Source organism: Tenrec ecaudatus, chromosome 17 (assembly GCF_050624435.1).
Source record: "Tenrec ecaudatus isolate mTenEca1 chromosome 17, mTenEca1.hap1, whole genome shotgun sequence".
NCBI classification, from domain to species: Eukaryota; Metazoa; Chordata; class Mammalia; order Afrosoricida; family Tenrecidae; genus Tenrec; species Tenrec ecaudatus.
In genome coordinates, this window is record NC_134546.1 from 60,915,454 (window position 1) to 60,935,308 (window position 19,855).

At 48.6% G+C, this 19,855-nt stretch overlaps 1 protein-coding gene across 1 annotated transcript; it reads left to right on the forward strand.

The window, feature by feature from the left end:
* Positions 1-288: 288 nt before the first annotated feature.
* On the forward strand, positions 289-18,887 carry DHRS7C (dehydrogenase/reductase 7C). Its single transcript, XM_075535889.1, has 6 exons — positions 289-442; positions 9,186-9,298; positions 11,435-11,645; positions 12,574-12,666; positions 16,761-16,907; positions 18,679-18,887. The coding sequence occupies exons 1-6, from the start codon at positions 289-291 to the stop codon at positions 18,885-18,887; spliced, it is 927 nt and encodes a 308-aa protein (XP_075392004.1).
* The last annotated feature ends 968 nt before the right edge of the window (positions 18,888-19,855 follow it).

The following is a 19,855-nucleotide window of genomic DNA, read 5'->3' on the forward strand; positions in this document are numbered from 1 at the left end:
CTTCCAAACGTACAGACCTGTTTTAATTACATGGATACCTAACCTTGGGGGAGGGCTGCCCCCTGGATTCAGAGCTGCTTCTCTGGAGAGCCTGTGAGTAATTTCCTATGCATTGGATAAGTTGGAGATTAGCCCAAGCTGTTCCACTAGGAATCCACCCTCTGAAAGCTTGCACGGAAGGAGCAGGGTGAATGAGCCCTTGCGGCCTGGGCCTCACTCGTCCCAGGTGGGGACATCTGCATCTTCCGGCTTTGCCAGGTCTTCTTCCCCTTTCTTCCCCAGCGCAAGATGGGGGTCATGGCAGTGCTGATGCTGCCCCTCCTGCTCCTGGGGGTCAGCGGCCTCCTCTTCATCTACCAAGAGGTGTCCCGGCTGTGGTCCAAGTCGGCTGTGCAGAACAAAGTGGTGGTCATCACCGATGCCATCTCAGGACTGGGCAAGGGTAAGCTGGCATCTGCCCTGTGGGAACAGACAGGGGGAGGGTGATGTTTGGGGCAAGCCCAGTCGACAGGGACTCAAGTGCCTTTTTTCTTTGAGAGCTGGCTCCGGCCTAGCCTGATGCATGAAGTGACTGGGCCCACTGGGGTTGCCAACACACAGGCTAGAGGTTGAAATTGGCCGGCAGACATGAACTCCTTTGCCTCCGTGGGATTTGCAGACGTTTAGACATGCAGAATACTTAGCTGGGGCAGGCAGCATCACCGTTAAGGCTTAGGCTGGGGAGCTGGGCTTAAGTACTTGGTCTAGCATTCACTACCTGGGTGATTTGGGCATGGCACTTCTCTGTCTTGGTTTTCTCATCCATAATGTAAGGATAACAGTGGCCTCTAATGCAGACTGCTGTTGCCAAAAGCAAATGAGTTGTGTTGACCGCTAACTGCAAGGTCAGCAGTTCAAAAGCACCAGCTGCTCTGAAAGAGCTTTCAACGCTCATCAAGAGTTCCAGTCCCAGAAACCACAGGAGCAGCTCTAACCCCATGCTACAGGGTCACTGTGAGTTGGAATTGACTCGATGGGAGTGAGTTTGGTTTTGAGTGCCTACTATTTGTCATTGGCACCATTCGTTTGGTGTTCGTAATGTGACGGTGAATAATTTTAGGTAGAATATGTACACTCCAGCATGCCATACCCCATGCCATTCCCAACTGTGTCACATGTGGCTGTACCGTACTACACCCCTCTCCCCCATATAACCTCCTGGCCGTGAGGGCATCTGTGCTGGCAACACCTACATCGATCATCTCAAAGGGCGCTTCCACGATAGCACTTGAGATACAGCTGAAGGGAAGTAGTTAGTTAGCTAGCTAGTAATTATCACGGCGTTGGCTCCATGTATGGGGACTTTATGAATAATAGAACAAAATGTTGCCTGGTCCTGTCCCATCTTCACAATCATCGGTATGTTTGAGTTCATTGCTAAGGAGATTATGTCAACCCATCCCATTATGGGTCTCCCCATCTTTGCCAGCTCTGATGTCCTTTTCTTGATGACCTGGTCAGAGTAAGTCTGCCACATGGGGGTAGTAAACAGTCTTAAGTGGGTGATATTGTGACTTTTTCATTCCAAACAATAGTAGTGCAATCCCTTGTGTTATATACTTTGGGGGCAATATTTGTTGTTGTTGTTAGTCAAATATATATCATTAGATCATTCAACAAGCATTTATTGAGTCAGATATTTCCTGGGCATTGGGTAAGCATAATCCTTTCTAATGAGTCCCTCAGGGGGGTGGGGGCTGCACTCTCCCTGCACGGAACTACCATTGTGTAGACATTTATAACCTATCTGGGAATTACCCTGGGTCTCTGAAGCTCATTCATTGGAGACATTTCCAACAGGAACCGGGTTTTTGTTTACAATAGTCTCATTTCTGGCAGTCCAACCCTGCCCCCAGTGGAAGAAAGGCCTGGAGATCTTTTTCCATAAAGTTCACAGCCAAGAAAACCCTGTGGAACAGTTCTACTCTGTAACCCATGGGATCATTATGAGTGTGAACCCATTCAACAAAGTTCGGGGGTTTGGGTTCAAATATAGTTTTTCCCACGAAGACTTCCCTGTCACCTTCAGTGTCCTTTCCCCTTGAATAGTCCTTGAGGCTTGGCCTCTTAGCCCTGTGGCTCCTTCCGTATATGAACGCATCACATCATAAGGTCAGGCTTCCCTGCATTGGGTGTGTTCCCCAGTGGGTCCATCGACACAAGCTCGGGATGGTGGAGTTTGTGCACAGCGCTCTGGCAGCAACCAGAGTGGCTCTTCAGCAGGCAGGTGAAGGCAGAGAGGAGGGGCGGGGTAGGGGTCCCCAGGACCCTCCTTATGAGAAGGTCACATCCATAAGGAGAAATCAGTTTGTGACCTGATTGATAGGCTAGACTCCACCCCATACGCTCTATTTATCAAGTCAACACGAAATTATGTAACTACTGCATGGTAAATGGCACCTCACCCCCCTGAAATCAGGAAGAATCTTAACCTTGGTGAAATATAGAAGTAAAAATTGATGCTGGTTCAGTGAGAAAGAAAAGACCTAGTGGCAACATGCTGGACACAGATGAATGCTGAGCCGATAGAGAAAGAAAAATTAGAACACGGGGCGTACCTGAGTCCTGGCTTCCACAGCAATGACCCACTGGGGTGTGGTGAACCAATCAAAACCAAACTCACAAACCCTGTAGGAAAGGTAGAATTGCCCCTGTGAGTTTCTGAGACTGTGACTCTTAATGGGACTAGAAAGTCCCTCTTTCTCCCAAGGAGCAGTTGGTGGTTTCAAACTGCTGACCTTGCAGTTAACAGCTCAACACGTTAGCACTTCGCCACCAGGGCTTCTGGAGAGTGGTGACATGAGAGTGATAATGGGCACTTGAGGCTAATTGTACCGAGGTAACAAGACACACCTGGCCTCCGGCCTCCCTGTCCCATGTGGGAATGGTTGTCAGGGGAGAAGACAGGAAACAGAGTAAGTGGAGGGAACATTCCGGGCTCCCTGTTTTACCGAAGCCGGAGGAGAGAGATGTGGTCTGCTTGTAGGTCAGAGGTCCCCTCAGCAACCCCAATGCTCAGCTTGCACATACGAGTATATGGCGATCGCCGTAAGCTGGAGAGACAGCTTAGGCGGACATTGATAAACCACAACATGCTCCGTGCTCAGCAGTGGGGAGTTTGTCAAGAACAGGCCTTTAGCTGTCGAGAACTTAACTGTGTGTGTTCCTATCGTCTTCCAACGCAAAGTCAAGTGTTATGGCATTGCATGAGACGCACGATTTTGATTCTTTCTTGTTTTTAAACTTACCGTAGCACGAGCTTCTTCCGGGTCAGCAGACCCTTTGATGATTTTTTTTCGTTTGCTTTTTATTGTGATTTCAGTGAAGATCCAGAGCAGATCATCAGGCTTGCGTTCAACCATTTATACACATTTTGTTGCAAATCATCCATTTTGATCCCTCCTAAATGTAAGGGCTTAGACACATTCCACCTATAGCCCGATTACCTAGCCCATCTCCTAGTATAGTGGACCTTTGCAGCAGCCGCCAACGTTTCACTGTTTGAACCGTATGCAGGTAGACAAGGGTATACCTATGTCTATGACATCATCTTTCACTACCTGCTTAGGACAAATGCCCATCAGTGACGTCACTGGGTCAAAGTCCTCAGGTAGTTTAAGGATGATATCCAATTCTTCTTCAAAGAGACGTTGGTGATTTACACAACCATAAGCCAGCAATCGTGTGTAACCAGCCCTTTCCTCTTAATCTGGCTGAGACCAAGTTATTACTAATTTTGTGTGTCACTCTTTGATTGGTTAAAAGAGGGGTGGAAACCATTTTTTTGGCTAAGGACTATTTGGATATTTATAGCCTCAAGCACTTCATTAACTTGCCCTGAGTGGGATGGCTCTGACTGCTGCCTGGTGCGGATGATTTCTCAGGTGGTGTCATGGTCACCACGTGAGCTACCATCAGGAAAACTGGGCATCTGAAACCACCAGTCAATCTGAAGGAGAAGGATGGGCTTTCTCCTCCTGCAAGGAGTTTCTCTCTTGGAAGCTCTCATGAGCAGCTCTACCCCAGCCTATAAGGTTGCTTGAGTGGCCATCAACTTGGCTGTGAGTTTGCTTTTTTGGTATATGGCCCATGGTCTAGATGGTCCCCCACCCCTGTCTTAAAAGGATCAATGGCCATCGTGCCTCTTCATTCTTTGATTTCTACATTCTAATCTTCATTTTATTAGCCTGGAACTCTTATCTCCTCCATCCTGGATCTTTGTATTTTTCTTAGGAATTGTTTACTCATGTCCATAGCCAATTTCTTTCCCTACTTTCTCCTGCTATTTCTTTTCTTACTTTTTCCTTATTGATTAGTAAGAATTCTTTGTGTGTCAAATAAATGAAGGCTCTTCTGACAGCTGGAGGACCTGGATTGTACAGAAAATTCATGCATATAGCAGCTAACCGTGAATTAGACACCTCAGATCCACCCAGGTGCCTCAGAAGAAAGGCTTGGAAATTCAATTAAGAAAAGTCAGTCACTGAAGTCCCTAGGGAGTAGCATTCTACTCGGATAACACACGGGCCACCATGTTGTTTTGGTTGTGTGTGTGTGTGTTTTCTGACATGTAAAATATAAATATGTTTCTCATTTGTCTTTAGTGTTATTTACTTTTAAAAAAAGGCAGTTTCTGAGGGATAAAATTATAATTTTTTTCTTTTAGTCTCATGCTTAGAAGATCTTCCCCAACACAGACTATATGGTCATCTCTCGATGTCTGTAGGCCTTTTATGGCTCTACATTCACATTGAACTATTTAAGACATCTTTTAACGCACCTAGCTTTCTATCCCTTCCAAATATTTAACCAGTAACCCAAATATCACTTTGTAAATCGCGTGTTATTTTCCCACGGATTCTGCATGCTAACTTGATCACATTTCAAGTTCTGATCAGTGCGAGGCACGATTTTAAATCCATACAGTGGTTATGCTCAAACCGTAGCAGCCCTGCTTTGACTGCTCTTTGCTTTATGGGCATGTCTGTAATTTCAAATAAAGCGTCTAAGTTACTCCAAATAAAGCTTAGATTCTTTCTGTCACTTTCCATGTCTGTGGGGATGTTGATTTGCTGTGTCAATTAACTTAGAGACCAGTTGACACCATGACTGGATTTTGCCATCTGAAACCATCACTGGCAGCTCCCCTCTCAGTAAACAATACCTGTCGAGAAAGCCTCCATTCATTATGGCTGGAAAAACTCAAGGTGACATTGCTAAGCCCGTGGCTTCTGGACTCGGGTGTCTCTCTGTCAGTAGAACCAACCAACACGCCCTTGACTCCAGCTCTCTCATTCCACACCTGTTTTCAGACCTGTCTGAGGCCTCCCGTTTCTAGAAACCTGGACTCTCTTTCTTCATTCTCTCCCTTCCTCCTGATTCCTCCCCTGCTCCCACGTGGCTTGAATCACATAGTCCAGCATCGAGATATCTCTCTCTCGATTGTGTCATTTCACATCTCATGACTCTCGCTCATCAAAGTCCATCCCACGATCCCATCCAGCTGACCCCTTATTTCTACTCACACCATGCTGCTTAGCCCTTGTAGGGCAAAATCTCTGGGGGGGGAAGCCCCCAAAACAAAAAAATCCTCACTGCCATCAAGTTCATTCCAACTCATAGAAAACCTCCAGGACAGGGTAGAACTGCTGCTATGGGTGCCCAAGACTCTAACTCTTTATGGGAGGAGAAAGCCTCATCTTTCTCCCATGGGGCAGCTGGTGGTTTCAAACAGCTAACTTTGCATTTGGCAGCCCAGCATGTAACCCACTACACCAAATTGCTCAGCATGAAATCACTTTGTGCTATTGCACCTGTGACACCCAGCCTCCAGGGGGCGCTCTTTGCTACTAAACTGGGGGTTGTCATCCTCAGTCAAAATGAACCCACCACTTCCTACTGTAATTTAGCATAATCGGTACCCTCTATTGCTGGCTAAATGTTGGGCTGCCAACTGCAAGTTCAGCTGTTCAAAGCCACCAGTCACTCCATGGGAGAAAGGTGAAGCTTTCTGCTCCAGTACAGAGTTAGTCTCCTAAACCCACAGAGGTCCGTCGACCCTGTCCTATAGGAGTGCTATGACTTGGAATTGACTCAATGGCAGGTGGTTGTGGATGCTAAGGAGCTCTAGACATGGTGTCAAGTAAGCACTGGACTGCTAACCACAAGGTCGTAGGATCAAACCCACCACCTGCTCCACAAGAGAAAGATGAGACTACTTGTTCCAATAAAGATTTCCCACCTCAGAAACCTTATGTAGGGTTGCTATGAGTTGGAATTGAGTCAATAGCAGTGGGTTCGGTTGTTTGGTGTGTGTTGGGAGGGGGTGGGGGAGAGGCCTTGTTTGGTGGCAGGTGCTAATAGAAACTGCCCAAGTACTTGTACCTGACCATCAGTACCGTGGGCATTGTTGGCTAATCACTCACCATGCCACATCCCAAGAAATTTGTCAAGTCCGAAATCTGCAGGTCAGTGTATGCTACCTGGCCCAGGGGTTACCTGCCCTCTCCACCCTCCCTGAGAGGGACAGCACTCAGAACTCAGAGTGACTGAATGAGACGGCTGCCCAAAAGGATGGTTCTCTTGTCGCAAGGAAGGCATTCTTGTGAAACACCAGTTAAACACTCAGCTGCCAACCAAAAGGTCAGTGGTTCAAACCCATCAGCCACTTTGTGGGGGGAAACAGCACTACAGTTTATGGGCCGAACACTCGCCTTAGTTTTCCAGAGAAACACACACACAAACACAAACACACACACACACACACACACACACACACAGACACACACAGAGATTTCAAGAAATTGATGGACATAATCATGGGGGACCATCAAGTCCAAAATCTGTGTGCCAGGCGACAGACTGAGGACTCTCCTGCAGGCTTGGGTCCCAAGAGCCATGGGTCAGGTGATAGGTAGAGTGCAGAGTGAAGAGCGATCGAGAGTTCTGCCAACACGTCTATGTCTAGTCTGGAAACTGTGAAGAATTTCCTTTCCAACTGACCGCCTGATATGTTAGATAATAATATGGAAGAGCAACTAGATTTGTGTTTGGCCCAAACCACTAGGAACCATAGCTAGCCAAGTTCACACATACTATTTGAATGAAGCTAAGGTGAGATTTCACCAAAGACAACGTGCTCTTTTGTTCACTGTGAGTTGGGGGGAGGTTTACATGGCACACCATCTGTTTGACACTCAGCAGTTCCGACACACGTGTTTCAGCTCGTGCACTGCCGTCTCCTCCACAGATCAGGACTTACCCCACGCAGCCCCTGTGTCTCCAGCCTTTCAGCCTGCTTTCTTTGCTAACCCTCTGCACTTGGTCCTTGCATCAGTGCTGCCCTTTTGGTCTTGGATTGTTGATTATGCAAACACTGGTTGGGTTCCGCTCCAGGATGATGAAGGGCTTCACCGTCTCTACCTGACCAGTAAGCCTGGCCTTTTTAAAAAATGATTTTGCATTTTATTCCTCATTTTCCTCCCACTCTCCCTAGGACCTTCAAACCAGTTTTTTTTTTTCCAGAGCAGTTAGTGGTGGTAACTGGGTACCATCTAGTTCTTCTGGTCTCGGGGTTGTGGAGATTGATTGTGGTCCATTTGTCCCTTGGATCAATTGGTTTTCCAATACCATTCAATTCTCATCACTCTTTTTGGCCCTGGACAGAGAGATCAATACTTGCACCTTAGATGACTGTTTGTGTGTCTCCAAGACCTCAGTCACTACCCACCAAAGTAGGATGTGGAGCGTTTGCGTTTTCTTTGTGCACGATGTTATGCCAATTGATCTGGGTGTCTGTCCCCCGAGACTATGGGCAAGGCCACGTCCTGGACTGGCACCTTCCAATGACCTGTTCCAATTTCCTGGCTCACTTTCAGAAGAGCTATGTCTCAACCAACCTTACTCTTCTGAATCCTTGTCTCAGACTCTGCTCCTAGGGATCCCCCTGATCTAAGCTATTCCTTCAGAGGATTACAGAGAGGATTAAACATATGTCTATAAATAACCATCTTTCCCATAGTTTACCAGGAGAAGTAGACTCTCACAGCGTTAACTTTCATTGTTTTTAAGTAACACTGTTACATATTACTGTTAAAGAAGCTCTGGTGGTGCTTTCAGGTAAGTGTTGGACTACTAATCACAAGGTTAGTGGCTCAAATCCACCAACTGTTCCATTGGAGGGAGATGAGACTTTCTGCTCTCAAAGAAATGGACAGCCTTAAAACTCTATATAGGGTCGCTATGAGTTAGAATCATCAGGATGATCATAGGTTCAACCACCCAACTATGAAGCTGTGTCAGTGCATGTGGCTTGCATGTGGAAACTCTATGGAACACAACAGATTACCATGTGAGATAGTGCTGGAAGATGAACCGCTACATTGGAAGGTTCTCAGATTACACAATGGCTGAAACAATGGACTTGATTACACCAATCACCATGAAGTTGGCACAGAACTAAGCAAGATTTTGTTTTGGTGTACTTGAGATCCAACCATTAGTTGGAACTGACTGGATGGCAATTGTATAACAATGACTGCTATACAAGACTGATGCATGACCCAGTTGAAAGTCTTATGTTGGGTGCAGGGTCCCAGGTGGAGCAGTGGGGTCAGGACAACCTGCTAACCAAAAACGCTGCTTCCATAACAATCTGCAGTCTCAGAAACCCAATGGAGCATCTCTATTCTGAGCTACAAGGTCACTATGAGTCGGAATCAATGAGACAGCAGGGTAGACAGGTGGATCTAGTCGTTGAGTCAGGAATCAGTTCAGAGTAAAATTAGACATGTAAGAAATATGGAAGGAACTGGTGGCATTTGGTTTGAAAAGACCCAGAGGCTCTTTCCATTGCCTTTAGCGTCAGATACATTTAGAACTATGGTCCCAGAGGATTGGGTGGAGAGGCTCTACTTTCTGTTGGTATACAAGAGAATGTTCTCACAATCAGAACCTTCCAGCCATGGAAGGGGCTGTAGTATGAGCTACCCATCACAGGAAGCAGCCAAGCTGAGGCTGGAAATTAAAGGGGGGGGGAGTCTTGCTTTGGGAGAGGGTTAAATGAAATGACTACAAGATTCTTGACTCAGTAAGGGAAGGGCTTCACCGCCCATGGCCCCATCCATGTGTCTTTCCTTTTTCTCCAGAGTGTGCACGCCTGTTCCATGCTGGTGGGGCAAGGCTAGTGCTATGCGCCAAGAACTGGGAGAGGCTAGAGAACCTTTATGACACCTTGGTTAATGTGGCTGACCCCAGCAAGGTAAGACCTTGGTTTGGGTAACTCTGGGGACCCTTGATTGTTAAGGGTCAACTCTTTGACCAAATGTATTTCTGTTGTTGGGTGAAATTGAATGAGTGCCTGGGGGAATACCAGGGGATGGGCCTACTGATCTTGAGTGGGCATATCTGCCAGTCCCCGAGGTCTGTTCATTTTGATCACTCACCATGACACAAATGTGCACAATAGATGGAATCCAGGATGGATGGGTCTACAGAAGTAGTAACTGGATGAGTGGTGTATTGGGGGTATTGGAGAGAGGTATTTGGAAAGGTTTGAGGTAAATGGAGAGCTGGCAGGGGAAAGACGAAAATGTTCTGAAGCTGCTTGGAGTGATGAGTGTGCAACTTTATGACATGACCCAACTATTGAAGTGCATGATGGGTGAATGATAGGCCAATAAAACTATTATTTAAATAGAAAAAGAAAAAACTGTGTATTCTATCCATGGCACACCCACCCCATTCTATTTAAGTCAGACTCACTGAGGATCAGGAAGATAAAGAAGGCATAAGACCTGTATACTAGGTGCCACCCAGTCAGTTCCTACTCATGGCGATGCCGTGCGTGTCACAGTAGAAATGTACTCCACGGGGTTTTCAATGGCTGGATTTTTCAGAAGTAGATCACCAGAAATTCACTTCAGGGCAGCAAGTTTGGTTTGGTTTTTAGAGCCTTTGATATGCTACCCTATATTATGTATCCCCAAGAAGAACACATGGTAGTGCGTGTTTCCCAAATGTAACCAGGGAGTCATCTTTACAAGGCTGTTTGTCCAGCACTGGGATTCCATTTATCACATAGATCGTCAATATTCTATCCATCTCCCCCTCTAGACCATGGGCGTCTTCATGGAAGTAAGTGTCTAGGGCTGACCACGGTACCTGGCATGAAGTAGGTACACTAAAAACAATATTTTGCTGAGAGTATGATTTGGGTCAAAAGCAAAATGTCACTACAATTATGGCTGTTAAAAATAATCAAAGTTCACTGTAGTGACTCACTACCATTGAGTTGGTTCTGATTCATACAACTCTACATAGTGTTTCTGAGTCTGTAAATCTTTATAAGAACAGAGAGCCCCATCTTTCTCCCAAGGAATGGCTGGCTGGTGGTTTCAAACTGCGGTCCTTGCAGATCGTGGCTCAATGTGTAACCACTACACCACCAGGACTCCTGTCCTTATATGCATCGAGGAAGATAATCTTGATTCCAGTAAAAGCAAATGGTTTGAAGAAGCTAAATACAATGGGACTTACAAAGAGATGACAAAATGAACAGCTCTTAGCATATCGAAACTACTGAACTGTATGATTTGTTGATTACATGTCAGCAAACTGTAAAAGAGAGATAACTCGGAAAGAATCACTAATGGCGAGCATGAGTAACTGAACCCTGACCTCCGCATTTTCATGAGCTCTAGGGATATTAGTCCCTAAAATCATCTCTGACCCTCTACCCAGCCATTTCTTTTGAAATTCAAATTTAGGAAACCTGACTTTCCAGCAGGAAAAAAAGGATTTACAACTTCAGGTGAGCCCAGAGCTGCTGGCAGATTCCTTTTAGCCAGGGATTTCCTTAAAGTGGATATTTGGGTTCCTGAGTAAGAAAACGCCCAAATCAAAGCAAGATAACAGCCATCCATTTCTGTCTTTGATGATTGTAAGTTTATTCATGTGGCTTGTAAACCACTTTGGAAGGCAGTTTGCAAAAAAGAAACTCACAAAAGTTCTAAGTGATGATGTGGCCACTGGATACGTGACCCAGTCTCCTAAGGGGACAAGGGGGAAAAGTGATAGCCATTTGGATTTTGCAGTTCCGGTACCTTCGTCAAAAGTTCAGCCTTGTTATTTGTATTGTCACATTTGGAGGTTTTGCTCTTGTCCCACTCCCCATGAATGGATTACCCGTGAATCTCCCACTCCCCTCATCCCCAACACACACACACACCAGAATCATTTTCTGCTTCTTCCTCTCCACTGCTTTTAGGATTATTCCATGAGCTCTGAATTTCAGAAGAGGAAGCTCTTCAATTGAAGGGCCTCCCGGCTCTAGGCCTGGAGTCTCAGGGAAGTAGGCACTTCCATAAACGTCTTGATTCTCTCTTTGATTCACCAGACCTTTACCCCAAAGCTGATCCTATTGGACCTCTCAGATATCAGCTGTGTCCAGGACGTGGCCAAAGATGTCCTGGACTGCTACGGCTGTGTGGACATCCTCATCAACAATGCCAGTATGAAGTTGAAGGCGCCTGCCCATAAGATTTCTCTGGAGCTGGACAAAAAGATCATGGATGCCAATTACTTTGGGCCCATCACACTGACCAAAGGTCCTGGGGTTCTGGACAGCTTGGGGTGGGGGTGGGGTGGGTCTTCTACATAGACAGATGGTCATCTCCTCCTAATGGACCCTTCTAGCTCCCCATTCTCCCTGGAGGGAAATAGCCACCCGATTAGTCCTGAACCACCTCACAATTGTTATGTTGGAGCCCATTGTAGCTACTGTGTCCCTCCGTCTCCTTGAGGATCTGTCTCTTTTTCACTGCCCTTCTATCGTACCAAGCACAAAGTCCTGCTCCAGAGACATCTCTCCTGAATACATGTCCAAATTACGTGAGACCAAGTCTCACCATCCTTGCCTCTACCAGAACCCCCAAATAACCAAACTCACTGCCATTGAGTCCATTCCAACTCATAGTGACCCTGCAAGGCAGGGAAGAACTGTCCCCATGGCTTTGTGAGACTACAACATTTTACAGGAGTCAAAAGCCTCCTCTTTCTCCTGCGGAATGGCTGGTGGTTTCGAACTGCTGACCTTGTGGCTAACAGCCCAACATCTAACCACTCCCCTAAGTCAGCCTGAGGATGCTCAACTCCACAGTCTTTTGTCTCTTTAGGGTAGCACATCTCAGAAAAAGTGTAAAAGATAGTATTATAATCTAAAAATGAGCCTTCCCTCTTGCCAAAATAGGACAACACAAAAAGGAAATCCTTACTCATTAATCAGTGTTCATTAGTGGTTCATTTAAAATCACCCAGCGATTCACCAGTTGAGCCTGGCGTACTCTTGGAAACACTCGACTAAATGATACCAGGGCCCATCCCATCACGGGTCCTGCTGTGATCCAGGTGCCGGGGGTGGGGGAGGAAATCATTGGGATGTTGAGAGTGGGGTGGGGAATGGGAAGAAGCAGGCTGCCTACTACTGCCAGAGATGGTCACTGAGTTTTAACAGGTTCATCGTTCTGTGTTTTCCAGCCCTGCTCCCCAACATGATCTCCCGAAGAACTGGCCAAGTCGTGTTGGTGAATAACATCCAAGGGAAATTTGGAATCCCGTTCCGTACAGCTTGTAAGTCCTAAGACAGATGCAGTATCTTTAAGATGTGATGCCCAGGACTAGGCGCCTGTTTATAAGGAAGGGAGGGGGCTCCAGAGTGGGAGGGTCCTCGGGGTCTCCCCTTCTTCTGTTCCTCAGCTGGGAGCACCTATTAAAGGAGGGTTCCCTGGGAGACACTGACCCACAGAAGATAAGGTCCCTCTGGAAGCCGACAGTCTCACGTGAGCCTGCTCAGCCCAGATGAAGGTCCCTCTCCTGAAGCAGGTGCCGGGGACCCAGATCCAACGCCCCTTCCTCTACAAAGATGTCTGTGAAGGACAGGAGAAGCTAAACTTGGGCAAGAAAAGATGGGGTGTGTCACCAAAGAGAGTGATGGAGAGGTTGAGAGGAAGGAAGAAGGGAATAAAGAACTCTGAAATTCCGAGCATTTCGGGATTCTAGCAAAGGGCCATTTCCAAGGGTGGGAGTCCTTTAAAAAGAACTTTAGCAACAAGAAGAGAACTTTTAGGTATATGTTCATGGGGTCCATTTGGGAAAATCTTAGAGACATTCTCATCTCCCATGAGCGATGTCCTGGGAGGGTGGAGAAAGTACATCACATATTTCTTTATTACTTGTCATGTCATCTATCAGTTTGTCACATCACAGTGGCCTGCGTGTTGCTGTAATGCTGGAAGTTATGCCCACAGTATTGCAAACGCCAGCAGGGCCACTCATGGTGGACAGGTGTCAGTAGAACTTCCAGACTAAGATAGACTAGGAAGCAAGACCTCAAACTCTACTGCCAAAAAGCAATCAGTGAGAAAGCCCATCGATCGCAAATATTGGAAGAGGATCCCCTAGGTGGAAGGCCCTCAAGATGTACAACGGACTAGAGCATGCCAATCAACATGCAGATGGTGCCGGGCTGGGCCATTTGTTGTTCTGTTCCATGTGCATATGAGGTTGCTATGAGTTAGAGCCAAGGCCGTGGCAACTCATCATGCCACGTGCGAAATAGGAGCGCTCTAAGTGCCAGCTAGGTCAGAGTCGGAGGAAAAGAGAAAGGAAGAAAGATGGGCAGGTCCCCTGAGAGTGTTGGATGTTTCTTTTCGCTAAGTATTCATTAGGTTAAGTCTGAGTCGTGGTGCTACAAGGCTGTGATATTAATAACAAACAAGGGTGTTTCCCTTGCATGGAAGAGTGTCAGGGCAGTGGTGCCAGTCAACAGACACCAGCGCTCCTCAGAGTCCCTCAGGGGCCAGGATCAGGCCATGTCTTTGCTTGGGCATCATCTTCCGCATGACCAAAGCTGAGTGAGCTCCTGTTCCACCTGGGTCCCGGCTGGCTGACAAAACAGGGAAGAGAGTGTTGAAGAGGCATGCCCACTGTCTCAAGTCCCAGGACAAGGAGCCGCATGCATCAGTTCTGCTCACATCCTGGCAGGGACGCAGTCACAGGGTCACACCTCACTGCAAGAGACACCTGGAAGTGCCGGAGGAAGGCAGACATGGAGTTTGAACCACATCAAGCCATATTGGCCACATTCCTCATTTCCCTCTTCTCTACAATCCATTTATGAATCACAGCCCTATTCCTGTACCTCCCCCTCCCCCACCCCCTTTGCCAATAGTTTTTACATAAGCCATTCACTGATGAAAATGTTCGCTGCAGCACTCTCCATGATACCCCCAAAATGGAAGCAATCTAAATGCCCATCAATAGATGAGTAGCATGCAGTGGCCGCACAGGGAATATCCCTCAGTCATAAAGAGATAAGAAGTCCTGCTAATCATTTTACCTTGAAACTCCACATGCACGCTGTGTTCCAAGAGCCCTGGGGATGCAGTGGCTGCCAATCACAAACTGGAGAGTTCAAAACCACTGGCCCCGGGAGAGAGAGAAAGCAATCTGCTCCCATAGAGTTACCATCTCTGAAACCCACAGAGGCACGTGTACTCTGTCCTGCAGGGTCCCCATGAGTCAGCACTGACTGGAGGGCTCTGGGTTAGGTTAGGTGCTATCTTTAGAAGCTCACTCTCCTTGTCCTGGCCCTCCATTCATTCACCAAACAATTGAATGCTTAAATCTGGGTGTTCAAGACACGGAGGAGGCATGTAGGATGCACAACGTATGGGCATTCCATCGGTCCCTTGGTCACCAGAGGAGCCCTCGGGGAATAGTGGGTGACAGGTGGAGCTGTTAACTTCAAGGTCAGCAGTTCAAAACCACCAACCACTCTTCTGGAAACAGATGAGGCTCTCTACTCCCATCAAAGAGTTACAGTCTCAGAAAGCCCCGGGGCAGTTCTACCCTGCCCTACAGGGTCAGGCCCCGACTCGATAGCAGTGAGTTTGAGTGGTTTTTCCTTTTATTTGGTTGGTCACCAACCTACATAGTCTCCCCAGAGCGTTTACATCAGTGAGGACAAAGAAAGTTGACGAGGCTGGCTCTGCCCCTCGCCTCTTCAACCAAGGACGCCATGAGTATATGAGTGCCCTGTATAAACGTCAGAACTAAAGGCATGTCACCCCGGGCCAGGCCCCCCTCCTCATCTCCTCCTAGTGAGACTTCTGGCAAGCTCTGGGGTTCTGGAAGGAGGGCACAGAGTGACCAGCATTATCTATCGGTGATCAGGTAGGGGGACTAGAGGCTTGGGGACCTTGGCAGACAGCAAGCATGTCACAGACATACTCCCTTCTCCCTGCACTCGCCCCACCAGCTGGAAATGACTCCAGGCGGACCCAGAAGGGCAGAGCTACTCCTGCCCCACCTCGCACCCAGCTCCTCTCCAATAACAACTGCCCACACGTGTGGGGGTGTGAAGGAATCAATGGGGTGGTCACCATGCTGATATCTGATAACTTCGATAAAGCCGCTAACTCTTCTTAAACGTTTTCGGTGACCACTTTATGGAGATGATCATTCATGCCGCATGCAATTTGCCCATATTAAGCAGTCAATTCAATGGCTTTTCGTTTACTCTGAGTTGGGCATCCCCTCCAATTTTATTTAGAATCACTTCATTACCCCGAAGAGGAAAGCCTGCTCTCAGTGTTCAGTTCCCGGTTCTCCCAGGCCCACTGACTGGCTTTCTATGGAAAGGTTAGCCTCGATGAGCTCAGTCCCAGGCACACAGTGCAAGCGGCCTTTTACACGGGGCTTGTTTCACCCTGCAGATTGTTCTCAAGAGCAATCTGTGGTGCAGTGTGCCCCTGCACGCTGTCCTTTCTGTGACTACATCTTACTCCGTGCTACGGCTCTCGGTGCCGTGTTTTATTCATCCACTTGTTGGATTTGTTTGTTTGTTTGTTTCCTCTATGACTGACGAATGCTGCCATGAACATGTGTGCACGTTGTGGGACTGGCGTGTGTTTTGTTTCTCTTGGGTCTGTACCTCAGAGTGAAATTGGTGGATCACATGACACCTTTACGTTCAAGAACTAGGCACTGCTGGACCCCGTTTTACAGCCCCACCAGCAGTGCAGAACCTGGTTCTTCACTCTCCACAGACTCGTCAGTGCTCGGAGTTGTCTCCTTAAAACCATCCTAGTGGACCCTGGGGGTATCGTGGTTACATATTGGGCTGGTAACCACAGGACCGGCAGTTCAACCCCACCAGCCACTCCATGGGGGAAAGATGAGGCTTTCTACTCCCAGAAGGAGTTGCAGTCCCAGAAACCCACAGGGGCAGTTCCACCCTGTATGATAGAGTCACAGTGAGTTGGAATCAACTCAATGGCCCTGAGTTTGAAGTTGGAGCGAGTGTGAATGGACCCCTGGTGACAGAGCTGGGTACAAGTTGGGCTGCTCATTATAAGATCTGCTGTTTGAATCCATCAGCCCCTCCATGGGAGAAAGATGAGGCTTTCTGCTGGCGTAAAGGTGCACAGCCTGGGAAAGCCACAGGGCACTTCTACTCCGGCCGTCCTACAGACTCGTTCACTGAGTCAGAATTGATCGGACAGCAGTGAGTTTGGTTTGTGCGAAGTGGGTTTTGACCCAGCCTCTCGCTCAGAATCTGCCACCTCTGGCTGTGCCACCTGGGCTCTTCTTGTCCCCAAGGTCACCCTGGGCAGCAGGGCTGGGGCGGGCCCTGCATCAGCTGTGCCCCGTCTCTCCCCCAGACGCAGCCTCCAAGCACGCCGTGCTGGGTTTCTTTGACTGCCTCCGGGCAGAAGTGGAGGAGTACGACGTGGTCGTCAGCACCGTGAGCCCCACGTTCATCCGCTCATATCCGGGGCAGGGCAACTGGGAGCCCTCCATTTGGAAATGTGAGATTCCAGCGGGAAGCTGGGGGGCGGAGGAGGGCGGTAAGGATGGAAGGGTCAAATATCCGGTCTGCTTTCATTGGACACAAGGGGGTTCTTGGAGCATGCGACTGGAGGGGGTGGGACCTGGACAGCCAGCTACCAGCAACGGGAGGGGGGTGGCTCCCAAAGGATAAACTCTGAGGCACCAAGCAGAGAGAGTTCTAATCTGTGAGCCAATGGATCAAGCCTTGGTTGGCCCCCATTGCCCGGTGGCCTTGGTTACATCCCTGCCTGTCTCCAAGCCCCAGTTTCCCATATTGGCAACCAGGAGTTGGTCTCCGGAAACCTGGCTGTTCTCTTTTCCTCCAAGGCAGCCTTAAGTAGAGGTTTAGAGTTTCGAACCAGACTGCCCACCCTAGGCTTGCCTCTACCACATGTAAGATGTTTACATAGGCAAGCCCCTTGCCTCGCTCTGTGCCTCAGTTTCCCCCTTAGAAAATGGGAGTTAGTGGCAGCTCCCGTGACACACAGTTCTTAGAGGAGTCCCTGGCGGGGGTGGGGGGTTGGGGGGGGGGAGGAATGGGGGTAAACAGTTAAGTGCTCACTATGAGAGGTGGGGCTCCAAGTCTACCCAGAGGCACCTCGGAAGAAAGACCTGGTGATCTGCTGCCAAACCCTAAGTCATTGAAACCTTAATGAGGCACAGTTTCACCCTGACATACGTAAGACGGTGCCAACTCACCTGGGCTTAGTCAACTGTTGGGAGGATTAAAGATGGCTGCTGTAAAGGTGTGGGGCAGTAACCTCCACCATCAAGTGGATTCCGACTCACAGCGAGCCTACAGGACAGGGTAGAACTGCCCTTTGGGTTTCAGAGCCTGTGAATCATTACCAGAGGAGCCCTGGTAGTATAGTGCTTATGTGTTGGGCTACTACCAGCAAGATCAATAGTTCAAAACCACCAGCTATTCCGAGAGAGAAAAATGAGACTTTCTACTCCAGTAAAGAGTTACACTCTTGGAAACCTACAGAGGTAGTTTTACCCTATGGGGTCATTATGAGTCAGAAGTGACTTGATGTTTGTTTGAATTATTTACTGGAGCAAGAAAGCCTCATCTTTCTTCCATCGAGAGGCTGATGGTTTCAAACTGCTGACCGTGTGATTAGCAGCCCAATGCATAACCCATGATGCCACCGTGGTTCTTAGGATAAAGTAAGTGTTCTATACATGTACTGTATCATTATTAATCTCCTAGAATACTCCAAGGGAGAAAGATGAGACTTTCTACTCCCATGAAGAGTTACAATCTAGGAAACCCACAAAGGCAGTTCTACCCTGCCCACAGGGTCTCTCTGAGTTGGAATCAACCAATGAGTTTGGTTTGGAGTTTTGAAAATACTCCCAATGTAAATCTCTGTACCTGATCAAAGAGTCAAGGTGGTCCAGGACGTGGAACAGATCAACCGGTTCCACTCAACTCTTGACAAGTGTGACTTCAACAGTTACAAGCACTAGCACCTCAACCCCATTGGCACCTTGTTTTCTATGCTCTCACATGCTGTTCATCACCTCCCTGTGGGGGGCGCAGGGCAGAAACCAGGGCCACATTGCTGAGGAGGGTGCTGAAGCACAGAGAGGTCGTGAGTTTCCCCAGGGCCAAGTGTAGCAGTCGGTCTAACCCCAGGCATCCTAACCCTAAGCATTGCAGACAGCGGGCTCTGACCAGCTTGTTCCCCAGGGAGGTTTTGCTCTCCCCCCCAACACCCTGCTTATTCCTGGGGGGGCTTTCAGTTTTTTTCAGGAAGCTGACCTATGGGGTGCACCCGGTAGAGGTGGCAGAAGAGGTTATGCGAACCGTGAGGCGGAAGAAGCAGGAAGTCTTCATGGCCAATCCCATCCCCAAGGCTGCCCTGTACATCCGCACCTTCCTCCCCGAATTCTTCTTCGCCGTGGTGTCCTGTGGGGTGAAGGAGAAGCTCCATGTACCGGAGGAGAGTTAGTCATGGGGGCACACCGGTCGCCTGGGAGGAATAAAAGCTAGCCTGCCAATGCTGTGTTTTCTGTCACACCCCACGTTGCTGTCAGCCCAGAAACCGGGCAGCCCCTGCGCCTTTCCCACTCTCCACTCCCTGCCTCGGGCTCCCCATATGAAATCAACTCGCTGCCACTGAGTCAATTCTGACTCAGAACGACCCTGGAGGGCAGAGTAGGACTGTTCCTGGGGGATTTCGGTCCCGGAAGCTAAGTGTCCAGATCAGGGTAGTGGCGCCATCAATGCCTTCTCTGCCCATCCCTGGCGTTCCTTGGTCCCTTGGCGAAGCTCACACAGCACTTGTCTTTCCCTGTCTGTGCCTGAGGCTATCTAGTCTGCCATGTGATGGCTCTCACTGCCACCGAGGTGACCCCCACTCATGGTGATCCTATATCCAAAGCCTTTCCAACTCTTTACAGGCGTAAGGAGTCACAACGTTCTCCCCCCAGACGCCTGGTGGGTTTAAACCGCCAACCTTTTGGAGAGCAGTTCAATGCTTAGTGGAAAGCGCCACCAGGCCTCCTGTGTAGAACTCAGTTGTGATTGAATGGAAGACAGGTTCGAACCCCTCTCCTGGCACCCCTGGGGAGGATTCCAGTGCCCATGTAGAGATTAAGATGCTCCCCCTCTCATCCTGGCACCCCATCCATCTGGAGAGTAGGATGCTGTCCCAATCCTGACACTTACGGAGAGGATTCCATCCATGTGGAGGATTTAGGATGCCAACCACTATCCTGACACCCTCAGAGAGGTTTCCCTGTTAGATTAGGATGCTAAGCCCCATCCTGACTCCCCTGGGGAGGGCCCCCGGCATCATTCCAGCGGGGCACCAGACTCCTGCCCCAGGCAGCGGGCCACTGGACCCATCGGGCATTGTTCTGGTAGAGTACTGAAGCCCCACCCCACTGTGAGTTTCTTCCAGCGGGGTACAGGACC

Coding starts and splice junctions, on each gene's coding strand:
- DHRS7C (XM_075535889.1), top strand. CDS start 289: ATGGGGGTCATGGCAGTGCTGATGCTGCCCCTCCTGCTCCTGGGGGTC. Junction 443..9,185: donor CATCTCAGGACTGGGCAAGG/GTAAGCTGGCAT, acceptor CTTTTTCTCCAG/AGTGTGCACGCCTGTTCCAT. Junction 16,908..18,678: donor GGAGCCCTCCATTTGGAAAT/GTGAGATTCCAG, acceptor GGGGGCTTTCAG/TTTTTTTCAGGAAGCTGACC.